Source organism: Dromiciops gliroides, chromosome 2 (assembly GCF_019393635.1).
Source record: "Dromiciops gliroides isolate mDroGli1 chromosome 2, mDroGli1.pri, whole genome shotgun sequence".
Lineage (NCBI taxonomy): Eukaryota > Metazoa > Chordata > Mammalia > Microbiotheria > Microbiotheriidae > Dromiciops > Dromiciops gliroides.
In genome coordinates, this window is record NC_057862.1 from 603,395,142 (window position 1) to 603,410,975 (window position 15,834).

The following is a 15,834-nucleotide window of genomic DNA, read 5'->3' on the forward strand; positions in this document are numbered from 1 at the left end:
GGAGCTTACATTCCACTAGAACCCTTAATCATTTAAATTCAATTTTTAAAACTATATTATATCTCTCCTGTACTTGTATAGTTGGGTGTTTTCTTTTTTTAACTTAAGCACAGGTCTCTATTAAATTTCAACTTATTCACCTGAACTTACTACAGCTTGTTTTTGATTTTTGTTTTGTATCCTAGGCCTGTTGTCTCAAACCCATTCTTTTTCTCCCAGCTTTGTACCTCCTAACATTCATCTCATCCATTGATTTTTTTTTTCACAGAATAGACTCTAGAACAAAGCCATTAGAAATTTCCCTCCAGTTTGAAATTGAACTGTTAGCCAATAGTCTTTGGATCTGATCTGTCAACCCTTTCTGAACTCCCACCTAAGTGTATGATCATATAGTCTGTATCTTTCATAGTATGTTTGAAAGGAGGGAGGCAGGTACCATGGAAAGAATACTAGCTTGGGATTCATAGGACCTGAGTTTGACTCCTGGCTATGACTGTGGACAAACTCTGAACCTTACTTTCCTCATCTGTAAAATGAGTGTGTTGAGACTGCATGAACTCCAAAGTCCTAGATCTGTTATCCTATACGTAATCTGCAGAACATAGATTTTCTTGTCATGCTAAGATTCATATGCCTATCTACAGCATCCTCTGATCTGTAGCCCTCAGAAAAGAAAATGAGCTTAGTCTGGCATGACTTTGTCGTAATCAAGCCAGGCTGGCTCTTAGTGAACACTTCTTTCCTTTTTAAGTGCTCCCAAATCATCACTTTAATAGTCTATTTTAGGGGCAGCTAGGTGGCGCAGTGGATAGAGCACTGGCCCTGGAGTCAGGAGGGCCTGAGTTCAAATCCAGCCTCAGACACTTAACACTTACTAGCTGTGTGACCCTGGGCAAGTCACTTAACCCCAATTGCCTCACCAAAAAAACCACACACACACACACACACACACACACACACACACACACAAAATCGTCTGTTTTAGAATTATTATAGGGATCGTAGATCTCTCATCAAGGTTACCCATCTCAAAGTTCTGTGTCATCTCTCCCATTCACTGTGATTCCTCAAAGATAGCAGTTTAGCAAGCACAACTTCAAGGTTTTTCAGTACCCCGAGTCATAATTTATTCTGGTCAAGACTAACTCATGAGAGTAGTTAAATCCTACTTATCTCATGCCAGGAGGGCATCTCATCTAAGGAGAGCCCAAGGCTTTTTTGAACTTTGAGAGGCAGCATGAAGCCATTGGAAGTATTTGTAGGGATCAAATGGAAGAATAGATGTTTTACTGCTTTCTTAGCTAACCGTAAAGTATTTTACAAATAAATCTTTTGAGAAATGCTCTAGGAAGAATAATCTGGCAGCAATACAGGATGGATACAAGAAAAATATGAAATTAGGAAAATTATTTACAAGTTTATTATAATAGTACTGTTAGTGGGAATAGAAGAGAAGTGACAAATTTTAGGCATTGGAAAAGGAAGAGTAGAATAAGCAGGAATTGGTGACTGGATGAGGGAGTGGGGAGAAGATGCAGAGAGAACCTTTTCTAGGTCATAAACTCACAGATTCTACTTTGGAAGGGATTAAGAGAACATCTCTTTTAACATCTAGGTGTGCAGGAATTTCACAGCATCCCTAACATATGTAGTCTTTGCCTCATGTCTTTCAGTGATGGGAAATTTGCTGCCTTGTAGTGAAGTGCAAAATGGTGTTTGATTTGGAGTCAGTTTGGGGGGTTAAATTTCTTCCTCAAATCTCATTTCTTGTGATTCTTGTGGATTCCTAGGCAGTGATACAGTAACCAATGACTCGGTTTTTTGTTCTAGGTGACTATTAAAACAGTGATAAATTTGGCAAGTATTACTGAGTGCCAGCTATGGCTAGGCCAAATTTTGGAAACAAAAACAAAACTGTCTTGCCTTCATCAAGCTTGCATTCTTCTGTGTAGAAATAATAAGAGCACAGACAGCACATATAAAGTAACTTCCATCAGCTGGTGAGATTAGGAAAGATCTGTGGTGGAGTAGGTGTCATTGAAGGAAGTTAGGGATGAGGAGAGAATGCATTCTTCTAGGGAAGAGCTAATTGAAAGGCATAAAGATGGGAGATGGAATGTCCTACAGGGGAACTTGTAACAAACAGATCAGTCTGGCTAAAATGTAGTTAGCACTGATGAAGAAAGGAAATAGGAGTAAGCCTAGAAAAGTGGGCCAGATTGTAAAGAACCTTAAAAAACCTGACAGAAGTTTATGTTTTCTCCTAGTTGGAAAATACTGGACCTTCTTGAGCAGGGAAATGGCATAGTCAGACCTGTGCTTTAGAAACTTAGCAGCTCTGTGTAGTATAAATTGGAGAAAGGAGAAAATGAAGGCTGGGGGGCCATTCAAAAAGCTTTTGTGATAGTCTAAGCTAGATAGGGGCTGATCAAGTCCTGAACTAGGGTGGTGGCTGTGTGGGCAGACAGAAGGACATGTGAGAAATGGTGTTCATGTAGAATGGACAGAACTTTTATCAGACTAGCTATGGGTGGTGTGAAAAAAGGACATAGCTGAGGATGAACTTTGTGGTTGCAAACCTGTGTATGAAGTGTCATCATCCACAGAAATTGGGTAGTTAGGAAGAGGTGAGTATCCAGGAGGATGGTGGGAGGTGTTCATTAACAGAAATAGAAACCTCAGGAAGAACCTAGACATGGGGAAAGGGTTTCAATGAAATTAACTTTGTCCAACAGGAAGTGGAGGATTAGAGCTTGGGATAAAAGGTTAAAGTTTGAGGTAAAGATCAGAAGTAATAATTGAAGCTGTAGGTTGAAATGTGATGTACAAAGGAGAAAAAATAGATATATAGCTTTGAGTGTCATTTATCCCCTCTGAAATATTAATAGTAGCTGCTGTGACAGGTCATTCCTATTACTTTTTTTATTGACAGAAAATTAATAGAAGGTAATAGTGATTTTAAGCATCTTTATATCAAAACTAGCAGTATTCTTACAACTTATTCAGAAGCTAGGATGGGATAGCAGAATTGGGGAGGTATTAAGAGGGAAATTAGCCAGGCATGCACATCATAACAACTTAACTGGTATTTGTTGAATTGAAAGCTTGATGCTTGATACAAAGGCACATGAGATTATTAGTGTTTTTCCCCCCTTATTTTGTGATTTCATTGAAGGAGGGAACTTTAGCTAAGAAACTTCTTAGGGAGTTGCCTGGTACAATAGACTGAGAGGTTGTGACTTATCCAAGGTCACCCAATCCCTATGTATTAAAGGCAAAACTACCTGACTCCAAGGTTCTCTGTTGTATTATGTTGTCTATGGTTCAGCCTACAGTCCCCAGGCAGTCTCTCATCCAAATACCAGCCAGGCATAATTGTTGTTGCTCTTAGTTGTTAAGAATTCTTTCTAAGCCACCTGTGTTTCAGTGCCAATGTGGCCCATAAAGGTGCCATGCACTCTGTTAAAATGATTGAGAAATATCCACTGTCACTATGAAAATAGTCCCTTCATTATAAGTTCATGTGCCAGGTTTTTTATGAGCACTAATTTTTTTTTTAAAGATTAGTTTCATTAGGTTGGAGTAGTTATAGCTATATAATATTTTGATAAATAAAAGATGAATTAAGGGGCATTTAGGTGGCACAGTGGATAGAGCACCTGCCCTGGATTCAGGAGGACCTGAGTTCAAATTCGGCCTCAGACACTTGACACCTAGTGGCTGTGCGACCCTGGGTAAGTCGCTTAACCCCAGTTGCCTCACCCTCCAAAAATTAAATAAATAAAAAATTTTTTAAAATGAATTAAGGTGTGTTGATGCAAACTTTAAGTCTTTGAAAGAACAGTTCTCATCTCTTGTGTGTGGTTTTAGTTTTGGGGGGGTTGCTTGTTTGTTGGGGGGGGCGGGGGCCTGCGGTTGCCTTTTCATTGTTCTTTTTAGTGCTAACAGTTGTGATTAGTTAGATGACCTCACTGAGGAAAGGTGTGGGGGTGGGGGGGGGGTTTCTTTGTTTTTGTTTTTGTTTTTCATGGCTTTGTTTTATATAGGGCTACAGAACACATCTGAAAAAAAACATTCAAAAATAGTTTGGCTTACTGCTTTCCTCTCAAATATAAATTTCTTGTTTTGTACTTTGAAATCATATCTCCTCCCTTTTCCTCTTTTAGTGATTTATTTAAAAAACAAACTTTTATTCTGTTTTTGTGAGCATTTTGCTTTGAGTTCCTGCACTCTTCAGATTGGATGAAAAGAATTCAATTTGTCCTTGTGATTTGACTCTGTTACCTCTCATTAGGCTATAACAGATACAATAGACCTTTCTGTATTTCAGCCATTGTTGAGGTGTTTAACACCTCTTCCCCTTTCTTCTCCACCCCCCCCTCCCCCCAAGCTTGGAAGTTTCCCAGTATTTGAATTAGTGCATATGGCTGAGTTTCAGAGTGGCTTGCTACTAAGAAACTGACAAACTCATTTTAAATATGGAGGAGGTTCTTGGCAAACTAAAATTTTCTTTGTCAAAAAATGCTAACTTAGAATGTTTGAATAACAGAAAATCTTGCAGGATAGATAGGTTTGAGGGATAAAGCTCTTGTTGCTTTTTAAAAGTGTTTTTGTGTTAGGAGAGGAGTTGAGGGGTGAATCTTAAAAATTGAGTCCAAATTTTTTGTGTATCTAAATTCCCATAAATCGATATCATTGGACCATTTTGTACTGTAGATATCAGCTGCTTGCCAAAATTCTAGCTATGTGGAAATTTTGATTAATCAGACATGGTTTTCCTTTAGCTTCTGGGTATAATAAAATAATAATTTAAGAATGTAGCAATCCTTTAAAATCCTATTTGAAGGGTAAAAATTAGAAAATATTACTCAATAATAATACTATCGCCCTTCATTCAAAATGGATAACAACATTCAAATCAGTCCTGGACAGAAAAATACACTATAGTATCAGGAAGTTTGACAATATATCCTAAATTACCCCCTAACATTTTAGCAGCTGTACTATACCCATTTAAAATTTTCAATTCATCTTTTAAACTTAAACCTCTTCAACTGAGGAAAAACTATACTTTAGATGAGAAAAACAGCACATACTATTTTGTTCACCTCTGATTAACACATACAAAAATGTTGAGCTTGGTAAAGTATTGATCACTTTAGATATATTTAAAATGTTCAATTGAGTTGTAATATGGATAGTTTGGGGTACAGATGGTAGTGCAAAACTCATAGATTCTGTAGTTTGAGTGAATTCCTTAGTGAAGTGGTACTTCAGTTCCATAACTACTTAGGTTTGGACTTCTTTCTTATCCTTTAAAATGGAAATAAATGTTTTGTTCTCCAGGTGTTCTAAAAATGTGTAAGTATAAAGTTTGTTGGGTTCATGAATTAGCTGGATCCTAGTTCCTATTCTATATTTGCTACTCCATACAAAATATCTCTACTTGTCTGCTCTACCATTTCTCAATAATCATAATTTCATAGATTTTGACCTGAAAAGGACCTCAGGGGTCCAAACCCTTGCCTCCTTTCCCTAAACCCACTGCCACGCCCCCCCCCCCCCAGTTTGTTTGTTTTTTTGCATGGGGCAATGAGGGTTAAGTGACTTGCCCAGGGCCACACAGCTAGTAAGTGTCAAGTGTCTTAGGTCAGATTTGAACTCAGGTCTTCCTGAATCCAGGGCTGGTGCTTTATCTACTGTGCCACCTAGCTGCATCCCACCCCCCCCCCCACGGTTTATATATAAAGGAACAGAGGTCATGACTTGCTGAAAGTTGCAAAGGGACTAAGTGAAAGAGACATTCAATTCACTTGCCCTAAAACAGGCCTCCTTAACTTTTTCCCACTCACAACCCCTTTTTGCCTGAGAAATTTTTACATGACCCCGGATAAATAGGTATCTAAAATAGGTATAACTTCTTACTATTGCCAAATTTTTCACAACCCCCTCACTGTGACGAGACTCCATATGGGGATACAACCCACAGTTTAAGAAGCTTTGCTCTAACTAATATGTTAGCTTTTTTTATATCTGAAACTGATTTAATTGTTTTTCTTTTCAAAAACTGTATCTTCTTAGGCTTCACAGTTTCTGTCAGTTGTCCTCTCATTCTTCCAAACGTCTAATACCCAGTATTTTTTACACCTCTTTCCTTTGTCCCCTATCTAAACAGGCAACATTCCTTCTTCAAAATGTTTCTCATATCTAGCTTTTCCTTTCTGTTAATACTGTAGCCATTCCAGGTCCTTGCCTTATACCTGAATTGCTCTAATGGTCTCATAACTAGTCTTTCTGGCTACAGTCTGTCTCCCCTTTAGTCCCTTTAAGTGCTTGCCAACCCCACATTTGTTCTTCCTAAAACATCACTTTCATCTTTATCACAGATTTACAGGAGGAACTGACTTCAGATTCTAACTAGGCCCCTCTCATCATTAGGAAACCTAGGTCACATACATACAAATAGGGAGGTAGTACTCATTAGAAGTGTCATTTGAAACCAAGTCCTCTGACTTTAGAATTAATTCCTCAGGGGCAGCTAGGTAGCGCAGTGGATAGAGCTCTGGGCCTGGATTCAGGAGGACCTGAGTTCAAATTCAACCTTAGACACTTAACACTTACTAGCTGTGTGACTCTGGGCAAGTCACTTAATCCCAGTTGCCTCACCAAAAAAAAAAAAAGAATTAATTCCTCAGCTATAAAATGGGAATAATATTAGTACCTTCCTCCCAGGTTTGTTGTGAGGATCAAATGAAATATTTCCAAAGTGCATAACAGAGTGCCTAGCATATAGTAGGTACTTAATAAATGCTTGTTCTTCTCTTCTCTATTATTTTTAAAGAATCTATAAAGGTATTCTAATACTTTTCAGATCAAGTCTAAACTCTATAGCCTGTCATGGTCTGACCCTAATCTGTTCAACTTTATTTCTTCTTAGGACCAACAAACATTTATCTCCTTCAGACAGGTTTGAGTGCTTTTCGTTCCTCAGATCCATTTAAATCTTTTCTATGCCTGTCCTCCCCTTTCTTTTATTTCAGTATGAATTGTCTTCAAAACTAAGTTAAATATCTACTTTTGTTCCAGTGGAGCCTTCTCTTAAACTAGTTTTTTCTTCTTTGAATTCTGATAGCATTTGATTGCATTGCTTTACAAGCACGTGGAATATACACATAATGTGTGGTAGAAAGTACACTAGCCTCAGACACTTGACACTTACTAGTTGTGTGTCCCTGGGCAAGTCACTTAACCCCCATTGCCCCACAAAAAACAAAACAAACAAATGAAAGTACACTGAACTGAAATCAAGAAACTTCTAATGTCGCAAGTTCTAGTCTTGGTTCTGCGACTACAAACACATGCCATATGAAAGAATCATGGATATTTAGTCTGTAGAAAAGATAAATCTTAGGATGCATATTATGTCTTAAGGCATCCTCATGTGGAAGAAGAATGAAATTCATTTTTATACAACTCTAGAAGTCAAATAAGTCCAGAAAAATGGGTTATCTTTGAATTAGTGGAGATAAGGATGGGGGGGATAGCATGAACAGAGAAATGGAGCCAGGTTTAAGTGTATTCATTCATAAAGTATGCCAGGAAGTTGTGGTATATACAATTAGATTTTTTTTCTTTTTAATGATGAAGGTGGGCAGGTAGGTGGCACAGTGGATAAAGCACTAGCCCTGGATTCAGGAGGACCTGAGTTCAAATCCATCCTAAGACACTTGACACTTACTAGCTGTGTGCCCAACCAAAAAAAAAAGAAGTTTGAGTTTGAGCTAATGCCAACTAATAATCATTGCATATTCTTGAACTGGTGATTTGTTGCATAGAACCATAAGAATTCAAGCAATATTTAAGGAATATTTCTTCTAGTAATCAATTGTTTGTTTGCTTACTGTTAGGTACAAAGATAGTCGTGTCCAGCAATTTTTTCTGGCTGATTAAAATAGGTCACTATAAAAATTATGGCAGATCAGTTTCATTGTGCATGTCTCTGCCTTCTTACTAGACAGCACTTAAGAAAATGAAAATTTATTTCAGGAAAATCAACTAAATCTATACCCAAAACAACACAATCTTAAAGATACTCTGCGATTGAATCTTAAGATATGCCAGAGAAATATTCAAAAAGATGAAAAAGAACACGAATGATTTTTCTGATCAATAAAAGCTGACCAAAAAAGACATAGAATATGGATACATATTTACTTTCTGATCTGTAATAAGCCTTTGAAGGTCATTTTTGCCTGTTTAGTACATCAGTTGAAAACATGAGCAAGAAACAGGAAAGCTTTTACAACAGACCACATCTTTATAAGCATACAGCTGAGTAGTATACAGAATATAGATTCCCCAGTTTGTTTATGGATTTATCGCTAAAAGTGTTAGTGTCATGAATGATGTCACATGGTAGGGCCAAACAAGATTTCCTTGTCAATATCATAATGCAATTAGGAGTATTTGGCTAACATCATATCATTTGAATTGAGTCCCACAACACCATAAAATGTACTCAGAAAAGTCCACAATAATTTGAAAGACATTAGTCTAACCAGCTTTTTTTTTTTCTTTCTTTCTTAGACCAGACATATTATTTTATTAGTATAGGGAACTCCCACTGAAAACTCTATTTAAATAAATGTGATTTGGTACCTGCTCTGAGGTTTTAGAGAGTTGCTTGGGGCACTGAAAGTTAAATTACTTGCCCAGGGCAACACAATTGGTATCTTCCAGAGGCCTAACTTGAACCCAGGTCTTCCTGACTCCCAAACTATCTCTCAGTCCTTCACATGGGAAGAGCAAAATAAATGAAAAACTCACAGATTGTGATAGAGACAACTAAATAAACCACATGGATTTAATCGATGTGTATTTCTCTACTTAGTTCTACTCTGGTGTCTTATAATGGCATGGATTCCTAAAAGTGCCATAGAATGTAAGCTCTAGCAGTTTCGACCAAATGTGGTCTCAACATCAGATTGTTGTCCCAGGTGAAGCCTGATTAAGTACAGAAAGTGCTTATCACCAATAGGCTGTCCACTGGGTTATACATTCTTTGGCATTGGCAGGCTATGAAACAGAAGTACAAGATTGGTCTTGGACCCGTATAGCCCCTTGCGCTTCTACAGTGATGGTGACCATGCCAGAAAGTAAGACAGAGGGTGCTAGGAATCTCACAATTTTTAACTCTTAAAATTTAGCTATTGATATTCTTAAGTGTGAGAACCTGGTTCAGTGAACAAGTGAATGTGCTACCGAAGGAAGTGAATTGTATCAAACTTAACGTTCTTTTTATGAATAAATTAGAAGGAAGTTCCTACTAACTAAAAGGATGGCTCATAAGTTCTCCTTGGAGAAGCAAATAAAGGATGTCTTGTGATGTTTTGTTGTTTTTTTTATCATGCAAAGACATCAAGGATATTGAGACTCTTTGTCTTCTTAAATTGGAATGCTTATGATAAGCATTTGCAAAAATACTGCAATGAAAATAATTGCAGCTTGTGTATTTATGCTCTGACAAAGCATAAGAAAGTTGAAAAGAGGGGCAGCTAGGTGGCGCAGTGGATAGAGCATCGGCCCTGGAGTCAGGAGGACCTGAGTTCAAATCCGGCCTTAGACACTTAACACTTACTACCTGTGTGACCCTGGGCAAGTCACTTAAGCCCAATTGTCTCACTTAAAAAAAAAACCCAAAACAAAGAAAGTTGAAAAGTTCTACAAATACTTTAATAATAAGACATAAAAATTAAAAATAGGAAATTGATAAATCAAAAGGCAAACCGTTTTCATAAAGAAAATTAACTTATATAAATCACCAAAATAAGGAGACCATGGGCTGAGGAGCTGTTTCTGCCACTAAATACTTAATTGATCTTAATTGATCATCTACGAGATGCAACAACCACGCAAAATATATGTTTCAAATGAAAATTCATTTGTAAAATAATATATGAGAACAATGGAAGATTATGAGTAGTGTCACTTCAAAAAATAGTAACTAGCTTTGGAGGTTAAAAGCAAGTTTATAGAAAGCTTAGTAAGAGACTCAAGGAAGCCAAGTCAACCCCAAGGTCATTGGTTATAATGGTTCTCTAACTTGATCAGGAGCCTGGCATTCTTTTATTTTAAGCTATGGTCTAGAAATCTAACCATTCTCAAAATGTCATCTGCTTAATCAGCTGTTCAATTCCCAAGGGAATTCATGGATGAAACCAGGAAGGCAGTAAGCAGGTGGAAAACATTGGTCAAAAATTCCCTAATAAACTCTTTTTTTGTTTTGTTTTGGTTTTTTGTGGGGCAATGGGGGTTAAGTGACTTGCCCAGGGTCACACAGCCAGTAAAGTGTCAAGTCTCTGAGGCCGGATTTGAACTCAGGAACTCCTGAATCCAGGGCCGCCGGTGCTTTATCCACTTCGCCACCTGGCCGCCCCCTTAATAAACTCTTACTGTTAACAGTGAGGCCATCACATTAAGACTCAACACCATAGTCAGTAATATGCTACATGATAAAATAGGAATTTCACTAAAGAAAGCAAATATAAAATTAGTAGCAAGTATTCCTTTTTGGAGATAATGTAATTTAGTGGCATTGAGGGATTTATTGAAATACTTTGGGGGAGGAAGAGGAATGGTCCTTATTGCCACCACCCCCAAAAAAGCCAACTACTTAAGTGCCTTAACCCAAATGTTTGCTTTCCTATTTCTCTAAAATCTTTGAGAGTCATCCATGCACATATCCAAGACATTCTTTTTTTTTTTATATATTTCTGCGTTAGTCATGTTTGTAAAAGAAGAATCAGAACAAAAGGGAAAACCCTAAAAAAACAAAAACAAAAGTAGAAACAGTATGGTTCAATTTGCATTCAGAATCCACAGTTCTTTTTTCTGGATGTGGAGAGGATTTTCCATCATGAGTTCTTTATCCAAGACATTCTTGATGAGGGTATCAGAAGGGAGCAGGATGGCTTTTCCAACTTATATTTACAATTTACAAACACACAGTGAATTAAAAGGTGTGGAAAACACAAGATCCCACTGTATTTATTTGAAGACTAAAAAGCATTTTTATTTGGTAGAGTAAAACACCACTTTAAAGCTTTTCCTTATTGGTTCCTCCATCATCCTTCAAAGCAAGTCAACTTTCTAGGCAATGCTTAAGATTATAAATTTCAGAAGAAGGTGTTGATCTGCATTGACAGAAAACTTTCCTTGTCCTGGTGTTACTTATACTAATGAAATCACAGATCGAGTTCATCCTATCCTTATCTGACAGCAAGTCTAGGCATTATTAGCTGCTCTGCTTTTGATAGGAAGAAAGCTCCAGCAGATGTCTAGACTGTTGAAAGCCACCCATCATGCCTCTATACCAGGCATTGCAATCTCTTTGCAGAATTTGCATCTATTTGCCTTCAAGTGAGATATTTGTAAAGTACTTTAATTTTTATGTGCTTGGAACAGAATAGCCAATTAATAAATGCATATTCTCCCCATTACTCCCCCCTCCATCTAGTTGGTTTGTAATATACTCTGATGACGCAATTCTTTTTCTCACCACTGATCTTCACTCAGATGTTCTCCACCATGCCTCTGTCTTCTGATTCCTAGATTTCATGTCAACATACCTTCTTAATGTATAAGGCTAAGCACTTAACCCTCCTCCTAGTCTTTCCTACATCTGTAAGATATATCTATCCAGACACATTCAAGTTGCTTGTTTTTATCCGTCAAGTCTTAGTGATAATGTGTAAGATCAAATTTACCTCCTTGAGTAAAGACCTATAGTTTTAATTTACTTGTTGCCTAAACTTTATGCATTTGTATATAAACATTTGAGGCCACGGACTTTCTCGGACTTTACTGAATTTTGTTTCTTGCGATTTTTCTTGTGGTGGTGGTGGGGGCAGGGCAATGAGGGTTAAGTGACTTGCCCAGGGTCACATAGCTAGCAAGTGTCAAGTGTCTGAGACTGAATTTGAAATCAGGTCCTTCTGAATCCAGGGCCAGTGCTTTATCCACTGCACCACCTAGCTGCCCCTCTTGTGAATTTTTACATGTCTCAGTTACTATTTTTTTCCCACATTGTATCTACTGTCTGTCTAGCTTGAAGATATACATAGTGTTCTTCTTTCCTTGTAGTTTAAAGCTGTTGTGATTAGATTTTTGTTAAGACATTGGAAAAATAGATTCTTAGCAGTTATTTGTTAGGTGTACTTTATCCCTGATCAGAAGGCTGCCATTCTTACATTTTAAGCCATGATTGAGAAATTTAAATCCCACTCAGATACTACCTGCTTAGCCAGCTGTTCACATTCTCAGTGATGACAGTATATATGGCTGTAAGTAATGAAACACCACAGTCTCTGAATATTTAAGATTGCAGGTTATCCAAATGGCAGTCAAGAGGCATGTCATGAGCATGGATTGGTTAAGCATATTAATGATAAACAGTTGCACAGGGGAGGCAACATAAAGACTTTATCAGTTAATTTTCTTTAATGTGGTTCTAAATTGTAGGTTTTTAGGGGAAAAATAAAAGCAACATGTAGTTAAAATGTGAAAGTGGTACAGATGGTACCTGGTATTTTTATTTCATTTATGTACTATAATAAATACTGTATCTTGTTCAGCATCCATTTTCATTCTGAAAAGCATCTTGAATGCTTTAGTACATTTGAAGTTGATGTTACATTTTAATATATTTTCCCAAATTTTTAAATTAGATTGAAAGTTTGGATTATATCTGTTATCTTATTGGTATAGGGAATTACAGATGAAAAAATTAAGGCCAATGCAGATCAGGATCTGTGTGGAAATGAATAATCTTAAGAATTGCCTTGGGTTACTGAGAGGCTAAATGACATACCCAGAATAGCACTGGAAGGGTATTAAGATCTGGTGTTTCTGATTCTGAGACTGGCTTTCCACTATACATAAAATGTAGCATAGTGTGCTAATCTTTGATATTTTTATTTAAAAATGTAACATTTTACATAAATTACTTTACCTATGGCCCAATTTTTTATATGGGGAGAAAGAGACTACTGGGGATTGAGAAAAAGAGCCTATTTACTTTCACTAGCACTAAGAGTTTTAGCATAGAAACATTGTTATATGAAACATTCCAATTTGGGGTCGCAAAAAGTCGCCCTGAAGTAGGATTGAAGGAGGTATCCCTCTCCCATGTACTGAGAAATATGAGGATAAGACACAGATGGTGGTTTATGGAGAAGGGACTCAATTCAGGAGTATGAATTCAGAACTAATAATTATTGTATACCTCATATTTTCAAGGCATTGTCCTAGGCTGAACACAATGTAAGGGATGGCTGTTGGAACTAAACAACTTATAAGACGTCAGAGTAAAGAGTAAAGAACATCTTCCCCATAATTAGGCAGCTCTATATGGCTTCTGACTGGGTTTGTTTGTTTTCCCTTTCCTGAGACGTTATGGAAGAGAATGCATTCCTCTCCTAGAAGCCTATGAGTTCTTCTCCCCCCCCCGCCCGCCCCAGGGCAGTGCCCCAAGGTTCTTACTGTGTTTCTCATTGTTACTTCTAGCAGCAATGAGAAACATATAGGGCAGGTTTGAGCCAGTGCTTTTTCCCAATGTGGGCCCCTTTCTTTTTTTTCCCTGCAGAGAATGACAAAAGCAGACATAAAAGCTGATTATAGTCTTTGGATACATAAACTAAACTAAAATATGTCTATGTTGCATAGGCTAACCAGATTTAGCCTGTTTCTAGGTATTTTCCCCCAAGAGCTCTAAGAGAGGGAGTTGGACAGTGATACTGCCTCTGATGGGAATGGGACTGGGAGCTAATGGTAGAAAGAAAAGACCAGCTAAAGCGGGAATTTACTCCTCAGTGTTTTTTCCCCTTGCATCCTTTTACTTTATTTGCAGAGGTGGGAAACCCTGGATTTGGACCATTGCATATAATATCATACTTTTTCAGTGTATTATATAATTTTGCTAAATTCTCCCCTCCCCTCTCTTTTTATTGATAACTTCTGTGTGTGTGGAAGGGATATAAATTAAAAACCAAAGTACCAACAAAAAAATACTTTACAAAATTAATTTGGGGGGCAGCTAGGTGCGCAGTTTGATAAAACACCAGCCCTGGATTCAGGAGATCTGAGTTCAGTTCCAGCCTCAGACCCTTGACACTTACTAGCTGTGTGACCCCATTCAACCCTCATTGCCCCACCAAAATAATAATAATAATAATAATACTTTTGCCCTCTCCAACAAATATAATACATGCCTTTTATTGTGCAAAGTACTCTTCTAGGGGCTGTGTTTTTGTTTTGTTTTTGAGGGGGAAGGTGGATGACTTTTGATTTTATGGGTATAAGTAACTCCTGGTGAGATAATTCCTAACACTGATACACATGTGTATGCAACTTATATTTTTAAAGAATTGCCCGAGGCAATAAGAGGTTGAGTGATTTATTTGTCCAGCAAAGGCAGAAAAGGTGCTGACTTGCAGTCAGAAAAACAGGGTTTCATTCAGTTCTTCCCTCATCTACTTACTGTCTTTTTGACAGGCTAAATCACTTAACTTCTCTGAGACAGTTTCCTTCATCTATAGAAATTGGGTAATAGTAGTACTTACCTCACAGGATTGCTGTAAGGGTCTGAAAGAATTATCTATAAAAAAGAAAAGATCTATGTAAATAACAGCCAAGTTATTTTTTATTACAAGCCAGCATGTGTCACACATGGGATTGGAGCCTAAGTGTTCTCAACTAGAGGGTTGGCTTTCTATCCATTATGCCAGACTGGGCCCCTATATTCAAGGAGTTTACAATCTGTGCTTCTTTCTGCTTCCCCTACACTACTATTGGTCATGCATTCCTGGTACCATCATTCTAAATAATAGCAGGAGCAACTTTGGGGCCCCAGGACACCATACTGCCCGCTATTGTTTGTATATGAATGGACTTGGCCATAATATTTAGTAACTGAATATATGTGATTAGGAGTTTTTGAGTTCTCAAAAGAGAATTTAAATTGTTTAAACAGCACCATTCATTTTAGAAAACAGCTTTTATGTAAATAATAATTTTTCTGTTTTCAGGGTTACTTTGAAAGCTGTAATATACACAGGAACAGGATAGCAGGCTTTGAGGTGAAAGCCTATGCTAACCCTACAGTAGTTCGATGTGAAATCCATCAGTGGTCAAACTGGAGGCATTTATGTCCCATGAAAAAGGAAGAGGACAATTCATAGAGAATAAAAATCTATTGCAAATAATTTTGCAGGTGTATGGATTACCTCAAATAGTGACCCAACAATAAGGTATCTTATTATTAATATCTGTACATCTATATTAATGGGTAGAAATGACTTTAGGAAAAACCTTTCACTGTGGGACTGTTATAGAAAGTCAGGAGATATGTTGGCTCAGTTAGAGCTTACATAACTTACAAATGTAATGTGACAAACTGCTAGTACTAAAAACTTATGCATAATACTAACCATATCTGAATTTATAAACTCTTGATGTATGTCTGTACATATATGTGTATACATAGATACTTATGTAAATGTTCTAAGCCCTAATGTTTCTAAATATGTGATACTTATGTTAATGTTCTAGGCCATGTTTCTAAAAAGCAACTTTCTTTTAGGGAATTTTTCACTAGCCTATAATTTTCAGCTCCCAGTTTGGTGTGTCAGCTCTCAACGATCCCTGAGATAGTGATGAAGCTGGCATGTAGTCAAATTTTACCCATTTGTTCCTATATAGTTTCATGTTTTGTGCTGTCCTCTTTGGCCACAGGAAGGAAATAGGAGTAGCGCATGTCTTACTGGCTGCATGTGTTCA

The 15,834-nt window shown here is 37.4% G+C and overlaps 1 protein-coding gene across 1 annotated transcript in view; it reads left to right on the plus strand.

Annotated features, from left to right (window-relative positions):
• Positions 1-15,834, plus strand: part of FBXO11 (F-box protein 11) — a 115,982-nt gene that overhangs the window by 91,610 nt on the left and 8,538 nt on the right. Inside the window, 4 exon segments of the mRNA XM_043982073.1 lie at positions 15,084-15,182; positions 15,184-15,207; positions 15,209-15,241; positions 15,244-15,305. Of these exon segments, the coding sequence (XP_043838008.1) occupies positions 15,084-15,182; positions 15,184-15,207; positions 15,209-15,241; positions 15,244-15,305 (218 nt within the window).